The 23,632-nt window shown below is 38.2% G+C and overlaps 1 protein-coding gene across 2 annotated transcripts in view; it reads right to left on the bottom strand.

Moving 5' to 3' along the window:
• Positions 1–15,655: 15,655 nt before the first annotated feature.
• NDUFS1 (NADH:ubiquinone oxidoreductase core subunit S1) overlaps positions 15,656–23,632 on the bottom strand; it is a 30,344-nt gene continuing 22,367 nt past the window's right edge. The window contains exons 15-19 of one of the 2 annotated variants that reach the window (XM_065880020.1): positions 20,583–20,737; positions 18,801–18,976; positions 17,983–18,117; positions 17,807–17,879; positions 15,656–16,019 (exon numbers count right to left, since the gene is read on the bottom strand). In XM_065880020.1, the coding sequence (XP_065736092.1) occupies positions 15,928–16,019; positions 17,807–17,879; positions 17,983–18,117; positions 18,801–18,976; positions 20,583–20,737 (631 nt within the window). In that variant the 3' untranslated portion in view covers positions 15,656–15,927. The remainder of the gene's footprint in view (positions 16,020–17,806; positions 17,880–17,982; positions 18,118–18,800; positions 18,977–20,582; positions 20,738–23,632) is intronic. The other variant, XM_065880021.1, reaches the window with a different exon arrangement.

Raw genomic sequence — 23,632 nt, forward strand, 5'->3', positions numbered from 1 at the left:
CTTGAGGGAGATACTTTGAACTATGCGAATATTTTATTTCTCCTCAAACCTTCCTACACTAATTTTAACATTCATCAGTGGAACTGTCCATTCTCCTCCATTTATTTATTTCATTGTGGATGCATGGATATATATTTTATTTGGGGAATTAGAATCCAACACTATCATTATTTTGTTGTTCTAATTGTTCCAGCTTTGGCCATTGGGAGCTCTTTCAGGTTAGCTCCTGTGCCCTTTCCACATGCTCTCATCCTTTTTCAGCACTTCTTTACTTTCTAACACCATAAGACACTCTAGATTCACCTTGTATTTTTTCCTGCTCCAGCCCCAGAATAAATCACTTTTCCACGGATAACTCCAGTTTTAATCCAAGAGAACTAGAAGTACGTTTCAGTTTGTACTGGCTACAAATTGGTGTCTCCACAGGTTAGGTGCAGATTAATGAATGTATTCGTTTCGACTTGCTGTCCTAACAAAGTACCACAAATTTAGTGGCTTAAAACAACATAGGTTTATTATCTTACAGTCCTGCAGGTCAGAAATCCGAAATGGTTTTACTGGGCTAATATCAAGGTGTCAGCAGGGCTACGTTCCTTCTGGAGGCTCTAGGGGAGAATCTGTTTCCTTGCCTTTTCCAGCTTCTAGAAGCTTCTACCTGCTTTCGTTGACTCCTGATTCCTTTTTACGTCTTTATTTATTTATTTTTTGGCTGCACCTCATGGCTTCTGGGATCTTAGCTCCCCTATCAGGGACTGAACCCAGGCCCTAGGCAGCAAGAGTGTGGAGCCCTAACCACTGGACCGCCAGGGAATTCCCCTTCCTATGTCTTTAAAGCCAGCAACATAGTGTCTTTCAACCTCCTCTGACTCTTGTCCTGCCTTGCTCTTATTAGGATCTTTCTGCTTACATTGTGCCCACCCAGATAATCCAGAATAATCTCCCTATCTCAAGACCCTTAATTCAGTCGCATCTACAAAATCCCTTCTGCATGTAAGGTAACATTCACAGTTTAGGGGATTAGAACATGGACATATTTGGGGGCCATTATTCTGCCAACCACATAAATATATTTGGACTAATGGGACTATCAGTCCACATAAATCAGGCAAAAGGAAAATATCCCTTTAATAACAGGTCCCTTTTTACTTTTTCTTCTTAGCCCAGTAGGTCCCTTTTTTAAAAATTGCAACATATTTGCACATTTGTCTAAATCCTTTGTAAAAGTAATGTCATTAATCCTCCATTGGTAGGACATTGGTTTTGATTTGTCCTCCAGAAGCAGTGAAGAACTCCTGTTCATCTGTCTCTCCTCCTCCTTCACTGTCACCAACAGCACAGATTTTACAGGATCACACCCAGTTGTAAAAGCAATTATTATAGTTTACCATGATACATTACTCTGCTGTCCAAAGAGCTCGGCTTCTATAACCTGTGTGTACATTATTGGTTGGAAATAACATTGCCAGAGATAAATGGAAAAAATTAAATGTTCTGGGCTTCCCTGGTGGTGCAGTGGTTGAGAGTCTGCCTGCCGATGCAGGGGACGCGGGTTCGTGCCCCGGTCCGGGAAGATCCCACATGCCGCAGAGCGGCTGGGCCCGTGAGCCATGGCCGCTGAGCCTGCGCGTCCGGAGCCTGTGCTCCGCAATGGGAGAGGCCACAGCAGTGAGAGGCCCGCGTACTGGAAAAAAAAAAAAAAAATGTTCTCTTCATACTCCTGCCTGTAACTGTGCATTTACTTTTTATTCATTTCTGACTGTGCAAGACACTAGATAGATATTAGTGATGACCAGTAAGATGTAATAAATCATGGTTCAAAATATGGGGATATTGCTTTTAGAAGCTTAACCTCAGGGAATAATTCAAATATCTAATTCTTATATACTTATTTTCTGCCTGGGAGTTCGTTTCTAAAACCAAAGTTTTCCCATTCTTACTACTTTCAACAAACTAGAAATACAATTCTTGATGTAAAGTATTATGTGTGAAAAGCCATTTAGGGGCTTCCCTGGTGGCACAGTGGTTAAGAATCCGCCTGCCAACGCAAGGGACACGAGTTCGAGCCCTGGCCCGGGAAGATCCCACATGCCTCGGAGCAACTAAACCCATGCGCCACAACTACTGAGCCCATGCGCCACAACTACTGAAGCCCGCGCGCCTAGAGCCTGTGCTCCACAACAAGAGAAGCCACCGCAGTGAGAAGCCCGTGCACCGCAACAAAGAGTAGTCCCCGCTCGCCGCAACTAGAGAAAGCCCGCGCAGCAACAAAGACCCAACATAGCCCAAAATAAAAACAAACAAATAACTTAATTAATTTTTTAAAAAACCAACAAAAAAAAGGAAAGCCATTTAATGCTTTCTATTCTAGTACTAAACTATAGATTGGTTGCATACTAAATCACAGGCTTCTAGGTATACTTTTTCATTCTTTCTTTTTAAAGGATGAAATATCAACAACTTATTAAGCACTTATTCCTGCCCAGTGCTTTACACATAATATGTTATTTAGTCAACTCTATGAGGCAGGTGTTACTATCATCATCACCCCCATATCAGTAGGTAACAGTAATAGAGACGACATGGCTGCTAAGCAGTAGAACCAGGACTTAAATCTAGGGAACCAATTCCAGAGCTTTCTCCTCTAACACACAGATCAGTGTGTACAGTATCACATAGTGTTGCCACCCAGTTAAAAAAAGAAAACTGGATATAATGATTGTTCCAAATCCTGCTCGTAACTGGATCATTTTCCCCAACTTTGGCATATAGCTGAAAAACTATAATCTCAATAGACTGTGATACATACAAACAGAAACTTTAGAAACAGCCTAAATGCTGCACAGACTTAGTAAATCTAAGTCCTATTGAATGCACATACAATAACTAGAGCCCAGGACATTTCAGACCCAAGTTCATCATTACTGCTGTTGAAATCATCTCTTTAATTTGATGGCATTACTCAGGGAGAATGTAGCTCCCAGCACAGTTATTCAGAATAAGGTAGAACTATACACTAGTATCTTTTGCCATTGGCCGTTACTTTCCCATATTTAAGTTGGACTGCTATCAGTTTAGGTATTTGCTATGATTTGAATGTTTGTGTCTCTTTAAAATTCATATGTTGAAATCCTAAATGCCTAAAGTGATGATATTAGGAGGTGGCGCCTTTTGGAGGTGCTTAAGTCATGAGGATGGAACTTTCATGAATGGGATTAGTCCCTTCCATGTTGAGGACACAGTGAGAGATGGTAGTCTGCTACCATCTGTTGCAGACCCTGGAAGAGGGTTTTCACCAGAACTTGACCCCAGCCTCCGGAACTGTGAGAAATAAATTTCTGTTGTTTATAAGCTACCTAGTCTGTTGTATTTTGTTAATAGCAGCCCAAACAGATTAAAACAGTTTTATTTCTCCAGTTCTTGGGAAAATCCTGGATGGAAACTTAAATTTTTGCTGCCTCATGATAGATTTTTTTTTTTTTTTTTTTTTTTTTTTGGCACACGGGCTTAGTTGCTTTGGGGCATGTGGGATCGTCGTGGACCAGGGCTCAAACCCGTGTCCCCTGCATTGGCAGGCGGACTCTTAACCACTGTGCTACCAGGGAAGCCCTTGTGATAGATTCTTAACAATATATTCTGTTCACATCTAGTCAGAAAGAATGCTTTTCATGTTTACTTTATACATTTGAGTACTTACATATTTCATTCATAGGAACATGTAAATTTTTCCATTCCAGAACACCTGAATCAAAAATATTTTCATGTTGAAGTTTGTAGATATTTCCCAACCTAGTTATTTTTTTTTTAATTAATTAATTTATTTATTTTTGGCTGTGTTGGGTCTTTGTTTCTGGGCGAGGGCCTTCTCTAGTTGCGGCAAGCAGGGGCCACTCTTTATCACGGTGCGCGGGCCTCTCTTGTTGCGGGGCACAGGCTCCAGACGCACAGGCTCAGTAGTTGTGGCTCACGGGCCTAGTTGCCCCGTGGCATGTGGGATCTTCCCAGACCAGGGCTCGAACCCTGGTTATTATTATTATTTTATTATTAGTTATTGTCTATCAATAACTTTAAAGAAATAGAAGATAGTGTCCTAAAAGACCAATAAAAATTACACAGCATGAAGAAATGGCTACTAGTCAATAAATGGATTATTTTTCTACATTTCTGTATTTTCCAAATTTATAGAGAGGCAGTTACTCAACATTTGACAAACTAGCTAATTTCAGACTTTTTGCTCTGGATCTTTTTTTTTTTTTTTTTTTTTATTGCGGTACGTGGGCCTCTCACCGTCGTGGCCTCTCCCGTTGCGGGGCACAGGCTCCGGACGCGCAGGCTCAGTGGCCATGGCTCACGGGCCTAGCCGCTCCGCGGCATGTGGGATCTTCTCGGACCAGGGCACGAACCCGTGTCCCCTGCATCGGCAGGTGGGCTCTCAACCACTGCGCCACCAGGGAAGCCTGCTCTGGATCTTTTGATTTATTAGTTTGCCTGAGATCAAATTTCAACACCCTTAAACTATATTATGAACAGGGTTCTCCTAAAGAAGATACAGATATTTATTATTTAGGGGTAAGACAAAGTTTTGTTTTTTTAAGAGAGGACCTTAGCTTTAGCTTTGGAAAATTTATGCATGGCCTTGAAAACTTTATTAATTTATTCATAAAATATTTACAGTGAGCCTACTTAAGGAAACTGTACTAGGACTTATACAGATGGTCACATACTATAAGGGGCTGAGAAATTATTGTCTCTGATAGTTTCTGGTGCAATAAAGCACATGTATGCTTTTAGTGACCAGAAAGATAGCAGATCTCAATTTCCTATTGGGCCCATAGTTCTTTCCCTGGTCCCTGGATGGGTAACCCTCCATTATGTGTTTTCAGTGATACATATGAAAAATGTATACATTCATATTTGTGCCTCTAAATCCATAGGTGGTAGATAAAGTAGGTGGTACCTAATATCCCCATTTTACAGATGAAAAAATATATATCAAAGACCCAGTCATTTAAATCAATAACAACTGCTATGACCCAGGGCCTATTTGCTTTAGTTTCCCTGTCTCTACTCCTAGTTAAATAACAGAAATGATGTGAGAAAAGAACCACCTAGATGGTAAAGCACTAAGATGACTTTCTAGTACTTTTGCAAGCAAAATTTTAAGTGTATAAAGAGGATGGCTTACTGCTCTAGTAAAATGCTCCCTCCTCCAAACAAATGATAAACTTGGAGGAGAAACGTTTTCTCTTCAAATAAAATTGTGCGGCTCTTTGATCCCATGATGTCATTTCAAGGAATGTGTCCTAACGGATGTATTTAGAAAAGTATGCAAATGTTTACATATAAGGATATTTATTACTACATTATCTGTAATAGAAAAAAAAATCTAGGAAAGCCCTAAATATCCCATCAATAGGGAAGCAGTATAGCATAGTGGTTAAGGATCACCTGGATTCAAATCCCATCTCCATAATTTACTATGTGATCGTGGACAAATTATCTCACTGTGCTGTTTTCTTACCCATCTGTAAAGTGAAGCTAGTAACAAAATTTACTCCACTGGGTTGTGACAGTATTTAGAACAGTGCCTAATCCACAGTATATGCTCAATACATTTTAGTTATCATTATTGATAGGGAATTGGGATACATTTTTGTAGAGGCACACGACGGAATACTAGGCAGCTTTTTAAAAAAGACAGCTTTATGCACTACTTAACCAGAAGGCAGTCTGTTGCTGACTCATTCTGTCTCCCTCCCTCCAATGCCCCCCAAAATATGTAGCTAGAGAGGGGCTAAATTTGGTGCATATATGTTGAAGAACAGAGAGTAAATTGGGGGGGCTCTGGTGGAAAAGAGTAAATTTCGAGGGTTTGCAGGGGAAGGAAGGTGAGAGGCTTTGCGGCAACATGGAGGGTGAGAAGAGAAAAGACCAGCCAACTTTTCTTTTTTTTTTAAAGCAAAGAAAACTTATGTTTATTAAAATGTTTGTTAGGTGATACACACTTTGCTGCCAATTCGACATGAGTAAATAATTCCATTTAGTCCTCAGGGTAACCCTAAGGGGTGGGTGTTCTTGCTGGTTGACCACAAAATCATAGAGGTGAAGCGGGTTGGTTAAGTCACACATGGGGCTTGACCAGGATCTGTGAAACTCCAAACCTGTATTAGTTCATGACTTCGAGATACTTTTCTCAACTGGATGCTCTTCACTTAAATGTCCTCTCTAGGTGAGGAGGCACATCCATCAGTGCTTCCAAATAAAGCATAAGTTCCTTCATGAAGCAAACCACACTGTCTGGCATCTACAAACCTTTACGGCACCATTTTGTCAGAGCCGCTGTTTTCCCAAAAGGGCATGCTTTCTCAGATCTCTGCGTCCTTGCTTGCTGTGCTCCTTCTGTCCACTTTGCTTACTCCTACTCAACCCACAAGACTCCTCACAGTAAGCACTTCCTCTTGAAAGCCTTCCCTGATAGCTCTTGACACCCTCCCTGTCAGGGCTGTCATGAAGGTGCCTTCTCTGCTGTTCCCAGAGCAGCTTGTTCTTGTTCTGTCACAGCACTTGCACATAGATGCAATCATCAGTGACTTGTCTGTCTTTGCCACTGATGACCGGGTCTATCTCCAGCACCTGTACAGTCCTCAACCCATGATAGTTGCTCAATTAACCTACAGGAACTGGGGATGGATATTATCCCTAGTTATCACTCTTGAGCTTTTTTTTTTTTTTTGAAGTATAGTTGATTTACAATATTCTGTTAGTTTTAGGTGTAAAACAAAGTGATTTGGTTATACATATATATTATGTATATATCTATATTCTTTTTTTATTCTTTTCCATTATAGTTTATTACAAGATATTGAATATAGTTCCTTGTGCTATACAGTAAGTCTTTGCTGTTTATTTGTTGTATATATGGTAGTCTGCATCTGTTAATCCCCTACTCCCAATTTATCCGTTCCCTCCTCACTCCCCTCTGGTAACTATAAGTTTGTTTTCTTTGGCTGTGAGTCTGTTTCTGTTTTGTAAATAAGCTCATTTGTACTATTTTTTAGATTCCACATATCAGTGATATCATATGATATTTGTCTTTCTCTGTCTCGCTTACTTCACTTAGTATGATAATCTCTAGGTCCATCCACGTTGCTGCAAATGACCAGCTAACGCTTTTGATGTATTAGTTTGGTGGGTGGGTTCAGGGGAGAAAAGGGACCAGGGAAAGAATTATGGGCCCCATAGGAAACTGAGATCTGGTGGTCTTTTTGGCCATTAAATGCATACATATATTCTACTGCAACAAGAACTCTAGCAGAGACAATAATTTCTCAACCGTTTATTGTGTGGTAAGCATGCTAAGTCAGAAGTGAGTCAACACTGCTCTCTGGGAGGTGCTTGCCAGGGAAAAGGAATGACTTCCTGGGCTGCAGGGCCGATTTAGGAAAATTCCTTGCACAGCGCCCTAATCAGTACCTTGGTGCCTGGGAAAAATTAACTTATTCCCAGGGGTGAGCAGTTGACTTGCTCCACTCAAGCTTGAGGATTAGGCATTATAATTTGAGTTAACATCACAATGTTCAAATTTAAAAACTGAGCAGGTACAGTCCTTGCCTAGTAGCCTTAGTTGTAAAGCTATTAAAGATAATAGCAGGTTGGTGTATTAGTAGCATAGAAGCTCCTAATAATCTCTTTGGTAGTTTGCCTAGCAGAAATGTCTCTGACCCCTTTTAGGGTGGTTTCTGTTTTCCTTCTGAAAACTGCTTTTCTTGCACAGGGACTTAATGAATTAACTCACAAAACATGAAATGGAAGAACCAATTCCAATCAAAAAGATCTTAGTGGAATAAGATGTGGACTATCAAAGAATCAAACAAGTTATTTAAAAAGATTAGGTATCTCTTTTCTGGCAATCAATAGATTTATACAGGGTACCACACTTTCCTGAAACCACTCCCTTACAAAATATTTATCCTAATATTCCAGTTTTGGATGAGAATCTGAGAATCGTTCTGGTTTAAACAAAGGGCAATATATTTTGTATTCTGAGTCACAATGAAGGAAAGGTACAGATTACATGAGATGACAATGACAAATGTGAACCTGTAGAAAATGAGCCTCATATATGACTGGGAACGACGTGAGAGGAGAAGTATTAGCTAAGAACATGAGAGACAAACCACTAGAGATATAAAGAGTGGAAGAAGTGAGGAGCAAATCCCACCTCTTATGGAACAAGAGGTTTTAAGAGAGATGGACACCTGCATTTGACTAGAAAGTGAAGGGTAAACATAGGGGAGGGCACCGGTCACAGAGTAAAGACATACGCAAGTTACTGAGGAACAACCCCAAATTCCCAAGGGAATGCTGCTGCCCCTCACTCCTCATTCCCTCTGGGTTTGCAGATACAAAACAAGCTCCATCCAATGACGGGGTGCAGCTGTTTAGTAGTGGCTACTAAGCAAACCATAAATTTCCACTTTATGCTTTATCGGGATTGTAGTTTGGGGTTTGAGGAGCTATCTGAAGGCTCTATTATGATTTAACTTTATCCACATAACAACACATCTCAGATCAAGACCAGGTTACTTTCAGTCTTCAAAGAAAAAAAGCAAAAACAGGCAAAAAAAATTCTGGCCTTTATTTTTCTTGGCAGGGGAAATTGAGATTAATGAAATTTAGTCATGCTTTACTGCTCCTTTTAGATTTCCAACATTATCCCAGGGCTTTCCAGCAGCAAGGTATATGCTCCTGTTCTAGAACAATGGGACAAGGTCACCCTAATCCTAGGCACATAAGGAAAATCCCCAAGTCTTGGAAGAGTTTAAAGACCTCAACAGACTCAGTTCCTCTCCTAGTTTGCCCATGACTTGCCACCTTTTTTTAATTCAGAAAATAATTTACATTAATAATATACAGTACATTGTCTGGCAGGGGGGTTGCTTACCCTGCTGAAGAATATGGTAAGTCCTGTGAAGTGGAAATGGAATAGAAGATACTGAAAAAGTACACTTGGGGTTCCACTACTGTACTCAAACTGTGATACTAAATATATTACTTGAGGAACATTACTCCATTTGGCCTAGTACTTACCCAATCTGTAGTAACCCAGGGTGGACAATCTGTAGGCAACCTAACAAAGGCTCATTTCCTCCTCTAAATAGCCTTCATCCCCCCAAAAGCATTTCGGTTATAGGTGCCAAGGTTCTTGAGTTATATTTAAAAGCTTAAAGAATTAGAGCCAAAGAGAAGGGCCTGAACTCTATCCTATATATGAGAGGGGACTTACCAACTTTATACTAAATACAAAAGCAGTCGAGTTGTGGTAAGTAATGAGAAAATAGCTATAGATTAATTGGTATATTATAGAAACTTCACTTTATAGTTGATTATAGTCATTTTTTCCTGTGTATCTCCCTCTTCATTACTGCAGTATGTATCACAGGGCCGATGGCAAGAACTAATTGTCCCCCAATACCTATTCTCCCTTTGTGGTGGTTTTAATTATTTGACCCTCCTCCCATCAAGAGGTGGGATGTATGCTTCCTCCCCTTGAATCTGGGTGGGCTCTGAGACTGGCTTGACCAATAAAGTACAGTGAAGTGATGCTATATAACTTCTGAGGTTGTCATATAAAGCCTTGCAGCTTCCTCCTTGGTCTCTAGGAACACTCTTGCTCTTGGAGCCCTGAACCACCCTGTGAGTACAACTGTCCTGAGACTGTTATGCTGAATAGGCCACAGGTAGATGCTCTGTAAGACAATCCCATCTGACCCTGTCCTTCCACCATTCCCGCCCAGGAGCCAAACATGTAAGTGAAAATGCCATCTGGGGACTGAAGGTCCTCCAGCCACAGCTGCTCCAGTTCCCAGCTATTTGAGTCATCCCCAAATATTCTAGTCATCCAGCTGTGACTCCATCTCCCTGTGCCCTTTCTATATTTTGGATCCACGGAATCTCATGAGCATAATAAAATGGTTGTTGTTTTACACCACTAAGTTTTGGGGTGGTTTGTTACATAGCAAAAGATCAACTAGAACACCTCTTAGAATTTCTGTTTTAGTTGAGTAGATGGCTGTCCAGCTGGAAGCTGCATTTCCCAGCATCCTCTCATGCAGGTGAGTGGCTATAAGTCTTGCCTATGATATGTGAATGGAAGTGATGCAATTTCCAAGTCATGTCAATAAAACATTAGTGCTTGTCCTCCACTTCTTCTCGCTCACTCTTCTTGTTGGCTGAGACATAGTGATAATTGGAGCAGCTACGTATTCACAGATATTGGATCCTACATAGGATCCATAGATATTCTACATGGCTGTCACGGTTTGGATTCCCCAGGTAGCACACTCTGAGCAGAATTCAATGTGCAAAATATTTATGAAGGAGTTCCATGGGGGTCAACACCTGTAAGGGAGAGGAAGAAGGCAGGAGTGGGCGGAGGGAAAAGTTGGGCTGCAATGCAGGTCCAATGACAGCCTCAGCCAGCCCCACAGAACGCTTGAGAGCTAAACAGCCTTTGAGAAGTGTCCTCCATTGGGTCTAGATGGCCAGGCCTTTATACTCCCACGTGAGTCAGTCATTGGATGTGGGTACCCTGGTGTATGCCTTTGCCTGGTTGTAATCATAGTATATTATCTATTACTGCATAACAAAATAACCCAAAATTTCGTGGTTAAAAACAACAAATATTAGCTCATAATTTCTGTGTGTTAGGAATCCAGAAATGTATGGGGTTGCAATTAGGCTGTTGGCTGGGGCTACAGTCACCTCCACTCAATTGGCAGCCAGGATTCAGCTCACTGACTCGGTTACTGGAAGGCCTCTTCCTTACCACATGAGGCCTCTCCATAGGCTGCCTAAGTATCCTCACAACATGGCAGGCAGTGATCTGAGAGGGAGAGAACCAGAGAGCCCAAGACAGAAACCACAGACTGTTTAAAACTTCATCTCAGCAGAGGCATCCCTATTCATTAGAAGTGAATCAGGAAGTCTAGCCCACACGCAAGGAGCGAAGATGACAAAAGGGTGTGAATCCCAGGAGGCAGGATCATTGGGGCCATGTTAGAGGCTGCCAACCACATGTAGTATGCATACAATTTTGCATCCTATTTTTAGTTTCCATCAACTTAAACGTCTTGTTTTGCTATTTTTCATTTAAACAATGTTTTTAAAAATTACAGAAGCAATATATTCTTATTGTAAAAGCCTTCAAATGCTCAAATGTTGTGTTTTTGTTTTTTGTTTTTTTTTTTGCAGTACACCGCCTCTCACTGCTGTGGCCTCTCCTGTTGTGGAGCACAGGCTCCGGACGTGCAGGCTCAGCGGCCATGGCTCATGGGCCCAGCCGCTCCGCGGCACGTAGGATCTTCCTGGACCGGGGCACGAACCCATGTCCCCGGCATCGGCAGGCGAACTCTCAACCACTGCGCCACCAGGGAAGCCCCAAATGCTCAAATGATAGACGCATACAATCCTTTTCTTTATGCTATTCCTCAGACTAGTTGAACTACCTAGAGGTAAACACAATTGTTTTTTTTTTTGCATCTGCTGAGATACTTTTCATATATGTATTTCTCTTTGTAGTCCTAATACTTAATATTGTATTCACACACAGCAGATACTCTGCAAATCTTTAATAAATGTTGGAGCTGAGTTTCAGGCTTTGAGATGTCACTGAATTGGGAGTCGGAAGGGCTGGTTCAAATCACAGGATCTGTTCCCTCATTTACTCCTTATTCTCCTTGGCCTCCATTTCCATAATTACCAAATGTATGTGTGATACTAGATTTTTTTCTACAGTCCTTTTCAGATCTGAAATTATATGCGTCTAAGAAGGAAATTAGGGACTTCCCTGGTGGTCCAGTGGTTAAGACTCCGTGCTTCCACTGTAGGGAGCATGGGTTCCATCCCTGGTCGGGGAACTGAGATCCTGCATGCCGTGCAGCATGGCCAAAAAGAAATAAGAAGGAAATTGTTATTCATCTCATGATCTCTTTATATACCAATTCAAATTAAATATTGTAAACTAATTACTAGTTCTAGACTGTACATTTTACCCTATGTTTCAATATCAACATATGCTTTTCAGTGTAAGTTATTTAAAAAAAATTAAGATGTCAATGATTTTGAATATCAATCATAGTTTGAATATCAGTCATAGGTAAGTCTTTAATCTTTAAAATTTTTCAGTAATAAAAACCATAAAACACTTTAAGCAAAAGGGTATTTGGCTCTGAGATCTTTGTTCTCTTACAATCTAGATCTGAGGTCTAATCAAATTTCTCATCAACATTCTTGTCTCTTGGGCTAAATGAAATAAGCTAACATACTGTGCAACTGTTAAGACATTTTAAAATACTGGTTATTAGAAAATTATTTGGGGATTACTGTTTTATCTTTTTATAAAAGGTGGCCATATATGTATACACACATACCTTTTTGGTTCCAAAATGTCTTTATCAAGGTTCATTTTTTTCACATGTACTTGTTTCCAAAAGTTGGGTCAATCACAAACCTAAGGTCTAGCTATGCTAAGGTAGGATTAACCTTACAAAATGTCTAAAAAATTGTCATACTCATGCGTGTCATTTATTTCTGCTTGAACTATTCCCCAGCCACACTGGGCCTTAGGTAACAGGGGTTTGTAATCACTTTGCTAGTGACATTTTAACAGTGGTCATGAATGACATTGTTAACATTAAAAAAAAAAACCCACCTCTTACCACTGCTTTCGTTGCTAAGCTGCTTTAGTTCTTCTCCCTGTGGGAGCTTGAATCGTGGTGGGGTAATTTGTTCCGGCAACAATAAAGCTGACAGTTTATATTAGCCAAAGGTTCATGTTGGCAAAAGAATTCACCTGTCCCCTTTTATGCACATCAATAGCTCTTACCCTCCTTCAGTACCCTTTCTATCACCAGCATATAGTTTTCCCTCTTCTGATTGCATTGTTTTTTGTTTTTGCTTTCAGAAGTAGTCTCTTTTAAGGGTTAAAATCCAACAGACTCAGTAAATCTTACTGTGACTAGTAAAAATTCCATCAAAATATGCAGAGCTCTGCATAATAAATTAATCTTCACAATCCTGGTGGACAGTTTGTAGTAGCAGTATTCTGTTACTTAGGTTGACCTTGGACAAGTCATTTAATTCTCAAGTCTTAGGAAAGAAATACATTTCTTTAGGAAAACAGAAGCTAGAGGTTATATTAGGCATGACTTTCCCTCACAATCAATGGAATTGAGTTTTGTACTCAATTCACTTAGAAGGGGGACTTCAAGGGCTCCCATGGATGGTTAGTTGCAACCTCCTGAAACATCCCGCAAAGTTCTGAACACACATTTTCCTATTATGATGGTTCTCAGTCCCTAAGCACACTGAGCAGTCACTGTGTCAGGAAATAGGCCAAGCAAGTTTTAGAGGCTTTCTGACTTGCTCCTCATAACAACCCTATAAGGTTGGAGGTAGGTACAATTATTAGAACATTTATCCTCATTTTACAGATGAAGAAATAGTTAAATTTTTCCAAGTAATATTTCCAAAGTTGAACAAGATCTGTCTGACCTGGCAAGAAACAGTGTTTAAGCAACTCAGCACCAAACAATAATAAATTATTGTATACTGAGTATTGTTAACAAGGTATAATACTTTTTATTGATGTATTCATTATAATACAATTCACAATAAATTTGGGGGGCATTCTGTATGAAGTTTAGGCTTTAAAATTTTTCCTGTATATCTATTCAATTCTTATAGTGGTCCACAAGGTTTTTTGAGGCAAAATGGGACAGTAAAAACTATCTCTAATTAAACATTTTTGCCTTTAGTCTTTAACTGGGTAACAATGGGCAAGTTATTTGATACTTCTTGGGTCTTAATACCGATTGTTAGCAGGGTTTTGTGAAAATTAGACACAATGTACTTAAAGCTTTAATGGCACGTATTAGAATATCTTTTCTAAATGGTATTATTTATTATTCCAGGGTCTTCCGTCTTCACCTAAAAGGACTTGGCCTTGATCCTTTGTAGATTTCTCATTGTTGACTCCCTCATTGCTTAGAATCAAAATTACATCAGCTGAAAAAAAAAAAAAAAAAAAATTACATCAGCTGTTATTCTTCTCATCTATATGTATTTTTCTTCTATCTGGGTCTCTTCTTCAGAAAGTCTTGCAACCATCTTCAATGTTTATGGTCACAATAACCTTAATATTTAGCATTAAGTGACTAATAGGCGCCCATGGGACAGACTTTCATGTTTACTTTACGTAAAAACCAACAAATTTTATTGAGTACTACTTAGCCCAAACAAGGTATTCTTTACAGAATTCCAAGTTCGACACATGCTGCCTAGATGGCAGTCCTAGGATCCTGGACCATCTTAGTTATATATCACCTTTTCTCCATTTGAATGCAATATTCCCTCACCCAGAATCCTATGAAGTCTACACTCATTCATTGAAGAGTACTGTGCAAAACACAAAACTGAAAGTGTTTGCCCCCTTGAGGTCAGCAACAGTGCTAAGGGATAAAGAAGGTAGAGAGAGATAAGAAGTTTGTATTAAATTCAAAGACTTTCAGCAAGAATTTATACAATTTGTACAATTTCAGGCAACTGAGAATTTTAAGCAAAGTACTTTAAGCAAAGTATACAACTTCATGACTGAAGTGAATAAAATAATTCTGAAAAAACTGTTACAGGTGACAAATTTTGTACAACTTTTGAAGATAAAGTACTGGTGACATACTATAGTCTAAAATTTTTATCCTCTGTTGTATCAGTAAAATCGCAACCTATAGTTGGGCTAAGTCTTTGATGAAAGCAAAAAGGAATAAGGATTACAAAACAAAGGATTCTGAACATAGATTTTGAAAACAAATTAATATAGCATTAGATTATCTCCTAGATTAATTGTAAATTTTTAATTTTTTTGACAATTGAAAATTATGAGAGCTGTTTTGTATTTTATTACTGGAATAATTTAGTTGACTTAATACTACAGACGGTGTTAATATAATAAATATGGAACATCAATGAGGACCTAAATTATGTCTCTTGAAACCTCCCTCATTCCAAGGGTGTATGTGTGTGCAACCTATTATACAAAGAAAAATATCCCATAAATCACCATGACATTATATAAACAGATTCAAGAGAAAACAGAAAAATGTGTTATCCATTAAGCTTCTCAATACTGATTCTTAGACGTAACAACCTATGGAATCTGTACTAATGGGAGGAAATTATGTGCAGCAGTTAAGAACAATGGGCTTTGAAGTCAGAGAACCAGGCTTGATGCTATGACTCTTTTGCTGTGGCCTTGGGCAAGCTACCCAATATCCATGGGCTTTAGTTTCTTCACCTGTAAAATGAAATACTGGCTGACAGGGATGTAAAAGGACAAAACAATATAATGTATGTAAAGCCAGAGTGCTTAGTATGTAGAAAATCCTGAATAATCATTAGCCTTCATTATTATGATTATTATTAGCGCTGTCCAAGATATACATCTGATGTATGATTATATTATATATATTTTCTATTTACCCAGCTTCACAGAATACTTAAATCTTTTCTTTAGCACTAGAAAAAAATAGGTCCTAATGGAGCTATTATTTCATCCATTTTACAAACATAAGTGATCAATGAAGATAAACAAAAATTCATATTTTAAGGATTTTCTTTTTTATGTCACAAAGATTATCAGTGCTTTTACATGAAAGGGCATCTATACATGTTTATTAAACTATTTAACGTTTACACGCAATACATAAATGTTTGGAAACCTCAAAGTTCTTTGACAATTGCAATATCGTTTTCAAATAAAGCATGGTATAACCTTAAATATTACATTATTTAGATTATTTTTTAGAGAGATACACCTCTAAGAGATCATGCCAACGTAACTGTCCTTTAACTAACTGGGTGCTAGGAGATGTTTCAGCATATGGATGGTTCCTCTACTGCATGGGCACCCTCTGTGACAGCTTTGACACATTTAGCCATTGTCTGTGAGGCTCTGCTAATTGAATCTGAAAGATATCAAGAAAATGTGCGTTTTGATAACACAACTTCAAAAGAAGCACACAGTAAAACTTTCCTGTTGCACATATTCAGGAACAACAACAACAAAAAAGACTAGAAGACTCTATGTAACTATACATAAACATTGTAAAATCAATAATTTCAGAAGATAAGCCCCTTAATAGCTAAATGCTTTTAATAAGCACTCCTAGGAATGATTAAATAATTATACACAGCTATACAAAGGGCCAGTATGCAACCATTAAAAATATTATAGAAAAGTATTAAAGATAGGAAAAGAATGTGCAATATACCATTACTGAAAAAAGGTTACAGAAGAGTGTACTAAAATCCATGAATTCACTTTACGGGTGAATTTTATGGATGTGAATATTTCAATAAAGCTGTCCAAACCCTCTCTCCCAGAGTAAATAAGTAATCTCATTTTTAGTTTAAATATATTAATATATGTGTATATCCCTGGATGACTGGCCAAAATGTTAAACATAGTTATTTCTGTGTAGTTGGATCATAGTGATTTTTCCTTGCTCTTGTGGGCTTAGGTATGTATTCTACAATGAACGTAACTTTTATAATACAACTGAAAAAAACCTATTAAAAATAATCTGAGGAAAAAAAAAATAATAATAATCTGAGGGCTTCCCTGGTGGCGCAGTGGTTGAGAGTCCGCCTGCCGATGCTAGGGGACACGGGTTCGTGCCCCGGTCTGGGAGGATCCCACATGCTGCGGAGCGGCTGGGCCCATGAGCCATGGCCGCTGAGCCTGTGCATCCAGAGCCTGTGCTCCACAATGGGAGAGGCCACAACAGTGAGAGGCCCGCGTACAGCAAAAAAAAAAAAAAAAAAATAATAATCTTAGGGCTTCCCTGGTGGCACAGTGGTTAAGAATCCGCTTGCCAATGCAGGGTACACGGGTTCAAGCCCTGGTCCGGGAAGATCCCACATGCCGTGGAACAACTAAGCCCGTGTGCCACAACTACTGAGCCTGTGCTCTAGAGCCCATGAGCTGCAAATACTGAGCCTGCGTGACACAACTGCTGAAGCCTGTGCACCTAGAGTCCATGCTTTGCAACAAGAGAAGCCACCACAATGAGAAGCCCGCACACCTCAAAGAAGAGTAGCCCCCGCTCGTCGCAACTAGAGGAAGCCTGCATGCGGCAACAAAGACTCAATACAGTCAAAAATAAATAAATAAAAATTTAAAAAAATAATAATAATCTTAGATACAAACTGCACCAAGAACTTGAAAAATATACTCCTATCTGCTTTTAGACAGAAAATTATTTTAAATTGTCTATCAACTATCTCATAACCTAGATGTTATATCAAGTGTTGTAATATCTGTAGTAAACAAGTTTGTTAGTCTGCATTCCTTAAGCACATTCTTAACAATTTACATCAGAAGCACCATTTAGCATGTTTCACATTTTAGTGTTTTGATTCTTCTACTGTAATTCTCAGAAAAACCTTCACAGATGTTTGTCACTTAGAAAATTCTCCCTATATTGCTACACAGTAACTCTTCATACAGTAGTAAAATTTTATATTTAAAATCTGTTAATTCTTGGATTTTCAAACACTATTTACATTTCAGAAAGAAAAATTAGAGTAAAATCAGAAAATATAAAGTTACATTAGTTCTGATATTTGAAAAATCTTCTGAGATTAAAAACATCAAATACTACCACTAGTACGGTGGAATCACAATGCTAAATTAGGTGATTTTACTCCTCTCTACCTTTCATGTTTGGCAGTCATGCTGACAACTGCGTACCTGTCATGTAGAAGTCTTTTATTGTTAGCTGAGGTGGAACAAGTGGATCAGCAAGAAGGTGTTGGTTCACTAGCTGCAAAAAGAGAGTAAGAGATCAATAATAATAGTATTGAATATTAGTACTGTTACACCAGAGGATACATTATTATGAAAACTGCGTATAGGCGTGTTTTTACCTTGGAAAGCTCATTTGCTTGCTGGAAATAATTAGCTCCTTCGACATCATCATATCGAACAAGATTAGGAGAGACTTCTTCCAATCTGTTCCTTACTTGATCCAGAGTATCATATGGAAGAGTCATACCTGCAATCTATAACATAAAAGGTTCCAAAAATTGACATAAACCATTAATACTTAAATATTTCAAATAATACATCATTGCAACTATGGTAAAATAATGCAGTACTACTATGAAAAATATATTGGTGTCCATTTGTATGTATATTAAGCAGGTGGTTAAGTGGGGAATACTACTGTAAATAATTCTTCTAATTCATAAACAGCTGTCAATACATTAGTAATTTGTTTTTAGAAAATACACTGATTATGAAATAAATGCTTTGCTAAATTTGAATGCTTTGGCTAACTTGCTATTGCTCATATATAAAGTTGATAGACAACTATATATTATTATTTTAAATCTCATGATGCTTCTTTTTATAGTCAAAGAGTTAAAAAGACAAGTCAAAAGTAAAAACACCTATTTCAAATCCCCATGTTTTTTTTTTTTTTTCCGCCCACACCACGTGGCCTGTGGGATCGTAGTTCCCCCACCAGGGATCAAACCCGCGCCCTTGGCAGTGAAAGTGTGGCATCCTAACCACTGGACCTCCAGGGAATTCCCCAAATCTCCATTTTCTGAACACGTTTTTCCTACAGAGATTATTCAAGTCATCTCTGCATTTCAGACGTGCATCTTCCTTGACTTTGAAAATCATTCTGACAAGCTAACATGTCAAACATTCCATTAGCAGCATCACTAAGGACAAATACCTCAGAAAGGGCTCTTATAATTTTCCAGTCTTCTCTTGCCAAGCCAGGAGGTGTCACTGCTACTTTAGTCTGCTGAGCTCGGCCCTCAGTATTGACATAAGTAGCAGACTTCTCTGTGTAAGCAGCGCCGGGGAGAATAACATCCGCTATAGGAGCTCCAACATCACCATGATGTCCTGTGAAAAGATGGAAAATGGCAAACCACATTTTAGCACAAAGCTGATTAGGTATTATACATGAACACAGTATATATACTTTTAAAATTACATTTTTATAATTATAAGTGTTTTAAAAATTAAAACAATATAGTATTCAAGTATTTGGAATAAAAATTAAAGCCCACTTTGCCCACAGTTAAACTCCCTTCCCAAAGAAAACTATTGTGAAAGCATTTGGTATGTGTCTTCCCAGATTAATTTTTGCAAATACACAAATACGTATAACAGCATAAACACACATATTATGGGCAACTAGGTGTATCATTTCTCTTGATCATTATAAAGTGGAAACGCTCAGATGTATGTTAGTGGAATTTGGTAAAGTAAACTGAAATGGTGGAGGAACAAAAAGTGTCACGAGTATGACATACAGGAGTGTGATTAAGAGCATAAACAGAAGATTACAGAAAATAGTATGCTGAAAGACTATCACTCATTAAAAGTTTAACAGAAGTGTTGGAAGAAAAAAGAAACTTTAGTTAATTGAAAGAAAAGCCAATGTACATGTTTGCATATGTACATATTTGCATATGCATAGAAGTACATATGAACTGTGCATCTATCTAGATCATCATCAATGATTATCTCTGGATAGAACTAGGACAGGATTTTAGTTTATGCATTTTAGTTTAACTTTATTAAACTAAAGATACGAAATATTACATAATGCTTTTTATGTGGCATGGCAATAAAAAGCCTAGTATAAGTGTATGGTGTTTGTGTTAAATGAAGTGAAAAGTTATATAATACTTTTCTCTATAAAATATCCAGGAATACTCGACTCCATTTATTCCAAAGAGGCTTGATTACATTTGCAATGAGTTAGAGTTCAAGAAAATGAGTCAAACACAAAAAACCAAAGGAGTGCTATTAAATATAATTCATTAAGTGTCTTATGACACAGGACTCGTGATCTTCTAACTTTTACACTGTTTATATATATAAAAAGCTTCCCCTTGATTATATAATAACACTAAATATTCTGTGAAAAACTGAATTTAATGTTACATAATATTTCATAATTTAAATTACTATTACTGGGGGCATTTAGGTTTCTTCTAATTATTTGTTATTAAAAAACATGAGGTGGGGCTTCCCTGGTGGCGCAGTGGTTGACAGTCCGTCTGCCGATGCAGGGGACACGGGTTCGTGCCCCGGTCTGGGAAGATCCCACATGCCGCGGAGCGGCTAGGCCCGTGAGCCATGTCCACTGAGCCTGCGTGTCCGGAGCCTGCGCTCCGCAATGGAAGAGGCCACAACAGTGAGAGGCCCGCGTAACGCAAAAACAAAAAAAACAAAAAAAACCATGAGGTGATAATTCTTAATAGCAATAGCAACTATGTAACTAATAAACCTATTTTTTGTAAACGTATTTTTTTAAATATAAAATCTAAAACATTTAAATATCTATAAAAATACATATTAATATGTTTTTAAAATTGGTGTGTGTGTAGGGAAATTCTCAAGTGGAAAATATTCAATCCACTAAATATATTGCCATACAGTTCCTAATATACACAATGTACTATTCTCCTCTGTTTCTAGTGCCACAGATGCTACTAACCTTGATAAATAATGAAACAATCCTTTGGCAAATCCTGTCGAGTAATACAACCTCCATCTGCTCCCAGGAGAAACAGCACTTTGGGAGGGTTCTTCCGAATTGCTTCCACCCCAGGTTTATAGCCAAGGTCCAAAGCAGCTACTTGGCTTGCAATCCTGTAAAACAGGTACGAGTTTTTAGCATACTTGTTGTGTTTTCATTATAAAAATTTAAATGTGATTCTTGAAATGATACCTAGTCTCTTTTCTATTCAATGCTGTCAAAGATCTTCCCTCATCGTTTTTACCCATTTGAAATAGATGTCAAAACCAGAAGCAGCTGTCTTTTACTGTTTTAAGAATGGCAAAAAAGTAAATAAGATGCTTAGGACATTGTTTCTTCACGAAGTAATACTTAATGGACTAATTCTGGAAACTTTATGCCAACTGCAATCGTCTTAAGCTGATTTTTATTCAATACAGTAAGACTTGATAAGTCAAGCACAGTCATTAGAGAAAAATTAGATGATTTTGAAAACCAAAAGGGAAAAATTTAAACACCACTCATAAAACTAATTCAGAGAAAACTATAATTAGTATACTGTTGTATGTTCTTATGGAATTTTTTCAATTAACATATATTACTATTACAAGCAGATAATAATCTTTTAAAGAAAAGGTTTCAAACTATACTTTGAAAATTTGGGAATCTTTGGTCTAGTTTGCTATTGTTAATTTTCTTATAAGAGATAGTAGCCATTTTGGGGACCTACAGTGAATAAAGCTGGTTGGGTTTTACGTTATTTGGTAAGGGAGGAGGGCAGGTCAAACGAACTCCCACCAGATGCTGCTGCTCTGTCAAACTCTCTAATGGGACATCGAAATAATAAAATAGTTTGAAAAAGTTAACAAAAGAAGTGCAAGATTTGTATAATGAAAATTACAAAACAACTCCAAAGGAAATTAAAGACCATAACAAATGGAAAGACATCTATGTTCATGGATCGGAAGACAATATTGTTAAGATGGCAATACTTCCCAAATTGATCTACAGATTTAATGCAATCCCTATCAAAAAATCACAGCTGAATTCCCTTGCAAAAACTGACAAGTTGATCCTAAAATTCACATGGAATGTAAAGGACCAAAAATAACAAAATCTATCTTTTTTTTTTTGTCACTCTGCATGGCTGGCAGGATCCTAGTTCCCTGACCAGGGACTGAACCTGGGCCCACGTCAGTGAATGTGTGGAGTCCCAACCACTGGACTGCTAGGGAGTTCCCAATCAAATCTATCTTAAAAATGAACAAAGTTAGAGAACTCACACTTCCCAAGTTCAATTTCAAAACTTAGCTCCCCCCTGCCACCCCACCTACACAATATTTTTTTTTAATGTCTCTCATTCTAAGCCTGGATGTCTCTCAAAGATCTGAGCAGAGACTCACGCACTAACTTATGACAGAGCCCACCTCATCTTGGAAAACAAACTAAGTAACCTAAGTTTGCCTCTGTGAGAATGATCAGTAAACAAAAAAAGGATTAAAAGATTCTCCAAGAATTAGAAAATATGCTTTACTCTGAAATAAACTTACTATAAGAAATAAAGACAAGGGACTTTCCTGGTGGTCTAGTGGCTAAGACTCCGAGCTCCCAATGCAGTGGGCCTGGGTTCGACTGTTGGTCAGGGAAAGAGATCCCACATGCCGCAACTAAGAGTTCGCATGCTGCAACTAAAGATCCCACGTGCCACAACTAGAAGACCCCTCATGCCGCAACTAAAAGACCCTGCATGCCACAATAAAGATACCGCGTACTGCAACTAAGACCCAGCACAGCAAAATAAATAAATAGATAGATAAATAGATAAACAAATATCCAAAAAAAAAAAGGAAAGAAAGAAAAGGTTTTAAAATATCTGTTTCATGTTCTCAACAAGCATTAAAGGGTATGTCCTAATAAAGTACATTGAATTTTCATGAAAAGGAAAACTTAGGTAAGAATGAAGTGAAATAAAAAAACAAGGTTAATCAATTAAAAATTACAAAGATGTCAGTGCGCTCCATAATGAAAACTCACAAATGACAGAGTATAAGAAATTCTACCTAAACATAGAAAAAAAGTGAGAAAAATTAGGAGAAAAAAGATAAGAGATAAAAGTCTGAAGGGCCAACCAACGCATAACAAATAGAAGCTTCTGCATGAGACCAAATAACAATGTAAAAGTAAACCAACTGGCTTCTTCTGAACTTAAAAGGAAAAACCATATCAAAAATTTCAATTTGAAAATGGAGAGTTCTATGATATTCCCAGGCAGAGGTAATGTCAAATGAATGTCACTCAGTTATATTCTAGTAGAAAATTTTAACATCAAAAATAAGGAATCCAAAAAAGTAAGTGGACAAAAACACATACATATATAAAATCAGGTTATAATCACAGACAAAACTCAGATTAGATGAGATCTTCTCTAAAATGTGAAAGAAAGGTGAAAAAAATACTGAGTATTAAAGGAAACAACTTGTGATCTTTGTATCTAGCCAAGTGGTCATCTGTGAGAAGGAATCAGAAAGACATTGTTAGACACAGAAATTTTTCTTAAAACGTTATTAAGTACCCATTCAGTAAAACAAACAAAAAAAATTAATAAAGACATGGATTCAAAAGTGAATTAAAAATAAAAAAATATCTAGTCTCTTTTCTATTCTAAAAATTCTAAAATGCTAAAAATTGTGGCTAGAAAGGATCTAGAGGTGGTCAATGCAAATAAACTATTTTAAAAATATAAAGTTTTTGGGACTTCCCTAGTGGCACAGTGGTTAGGAGTCCGCCTGCCAATGCAGGGGACATGGGTTCAATCCCTGGTCCAGGAGGATCCCACAGGCCTCAGAGCAGCTGAGCCTGTGCGCCACAACTACTGAGCCTGTGCTCTAGAGCCCACGAGCCACAACCACTGAGCCCGCGTGCCACAACTACTGAAGCCCGCGTGCCTAGAGCCCATGCTCTGCAACAAGAGAAGCCACCACAATGAGGTGCCTGCACACCTCAACAAAAGAGTAGCCCCCACTTGCCAC

Source organism: Phocoena phocoena, chromosome 7 (assembly GCF_963924675.1).
Source record: "Phocoena phocoena chromosome 7, mPhoPho1.1, whole genome shotgun sequence".
NCBI classification, from domain to species: Eukaryota; Metazoa; Chordata; class Mammalia; order Artiodactyla; family Phocoenidae; genus Phocoena; species Phocoena phocoena.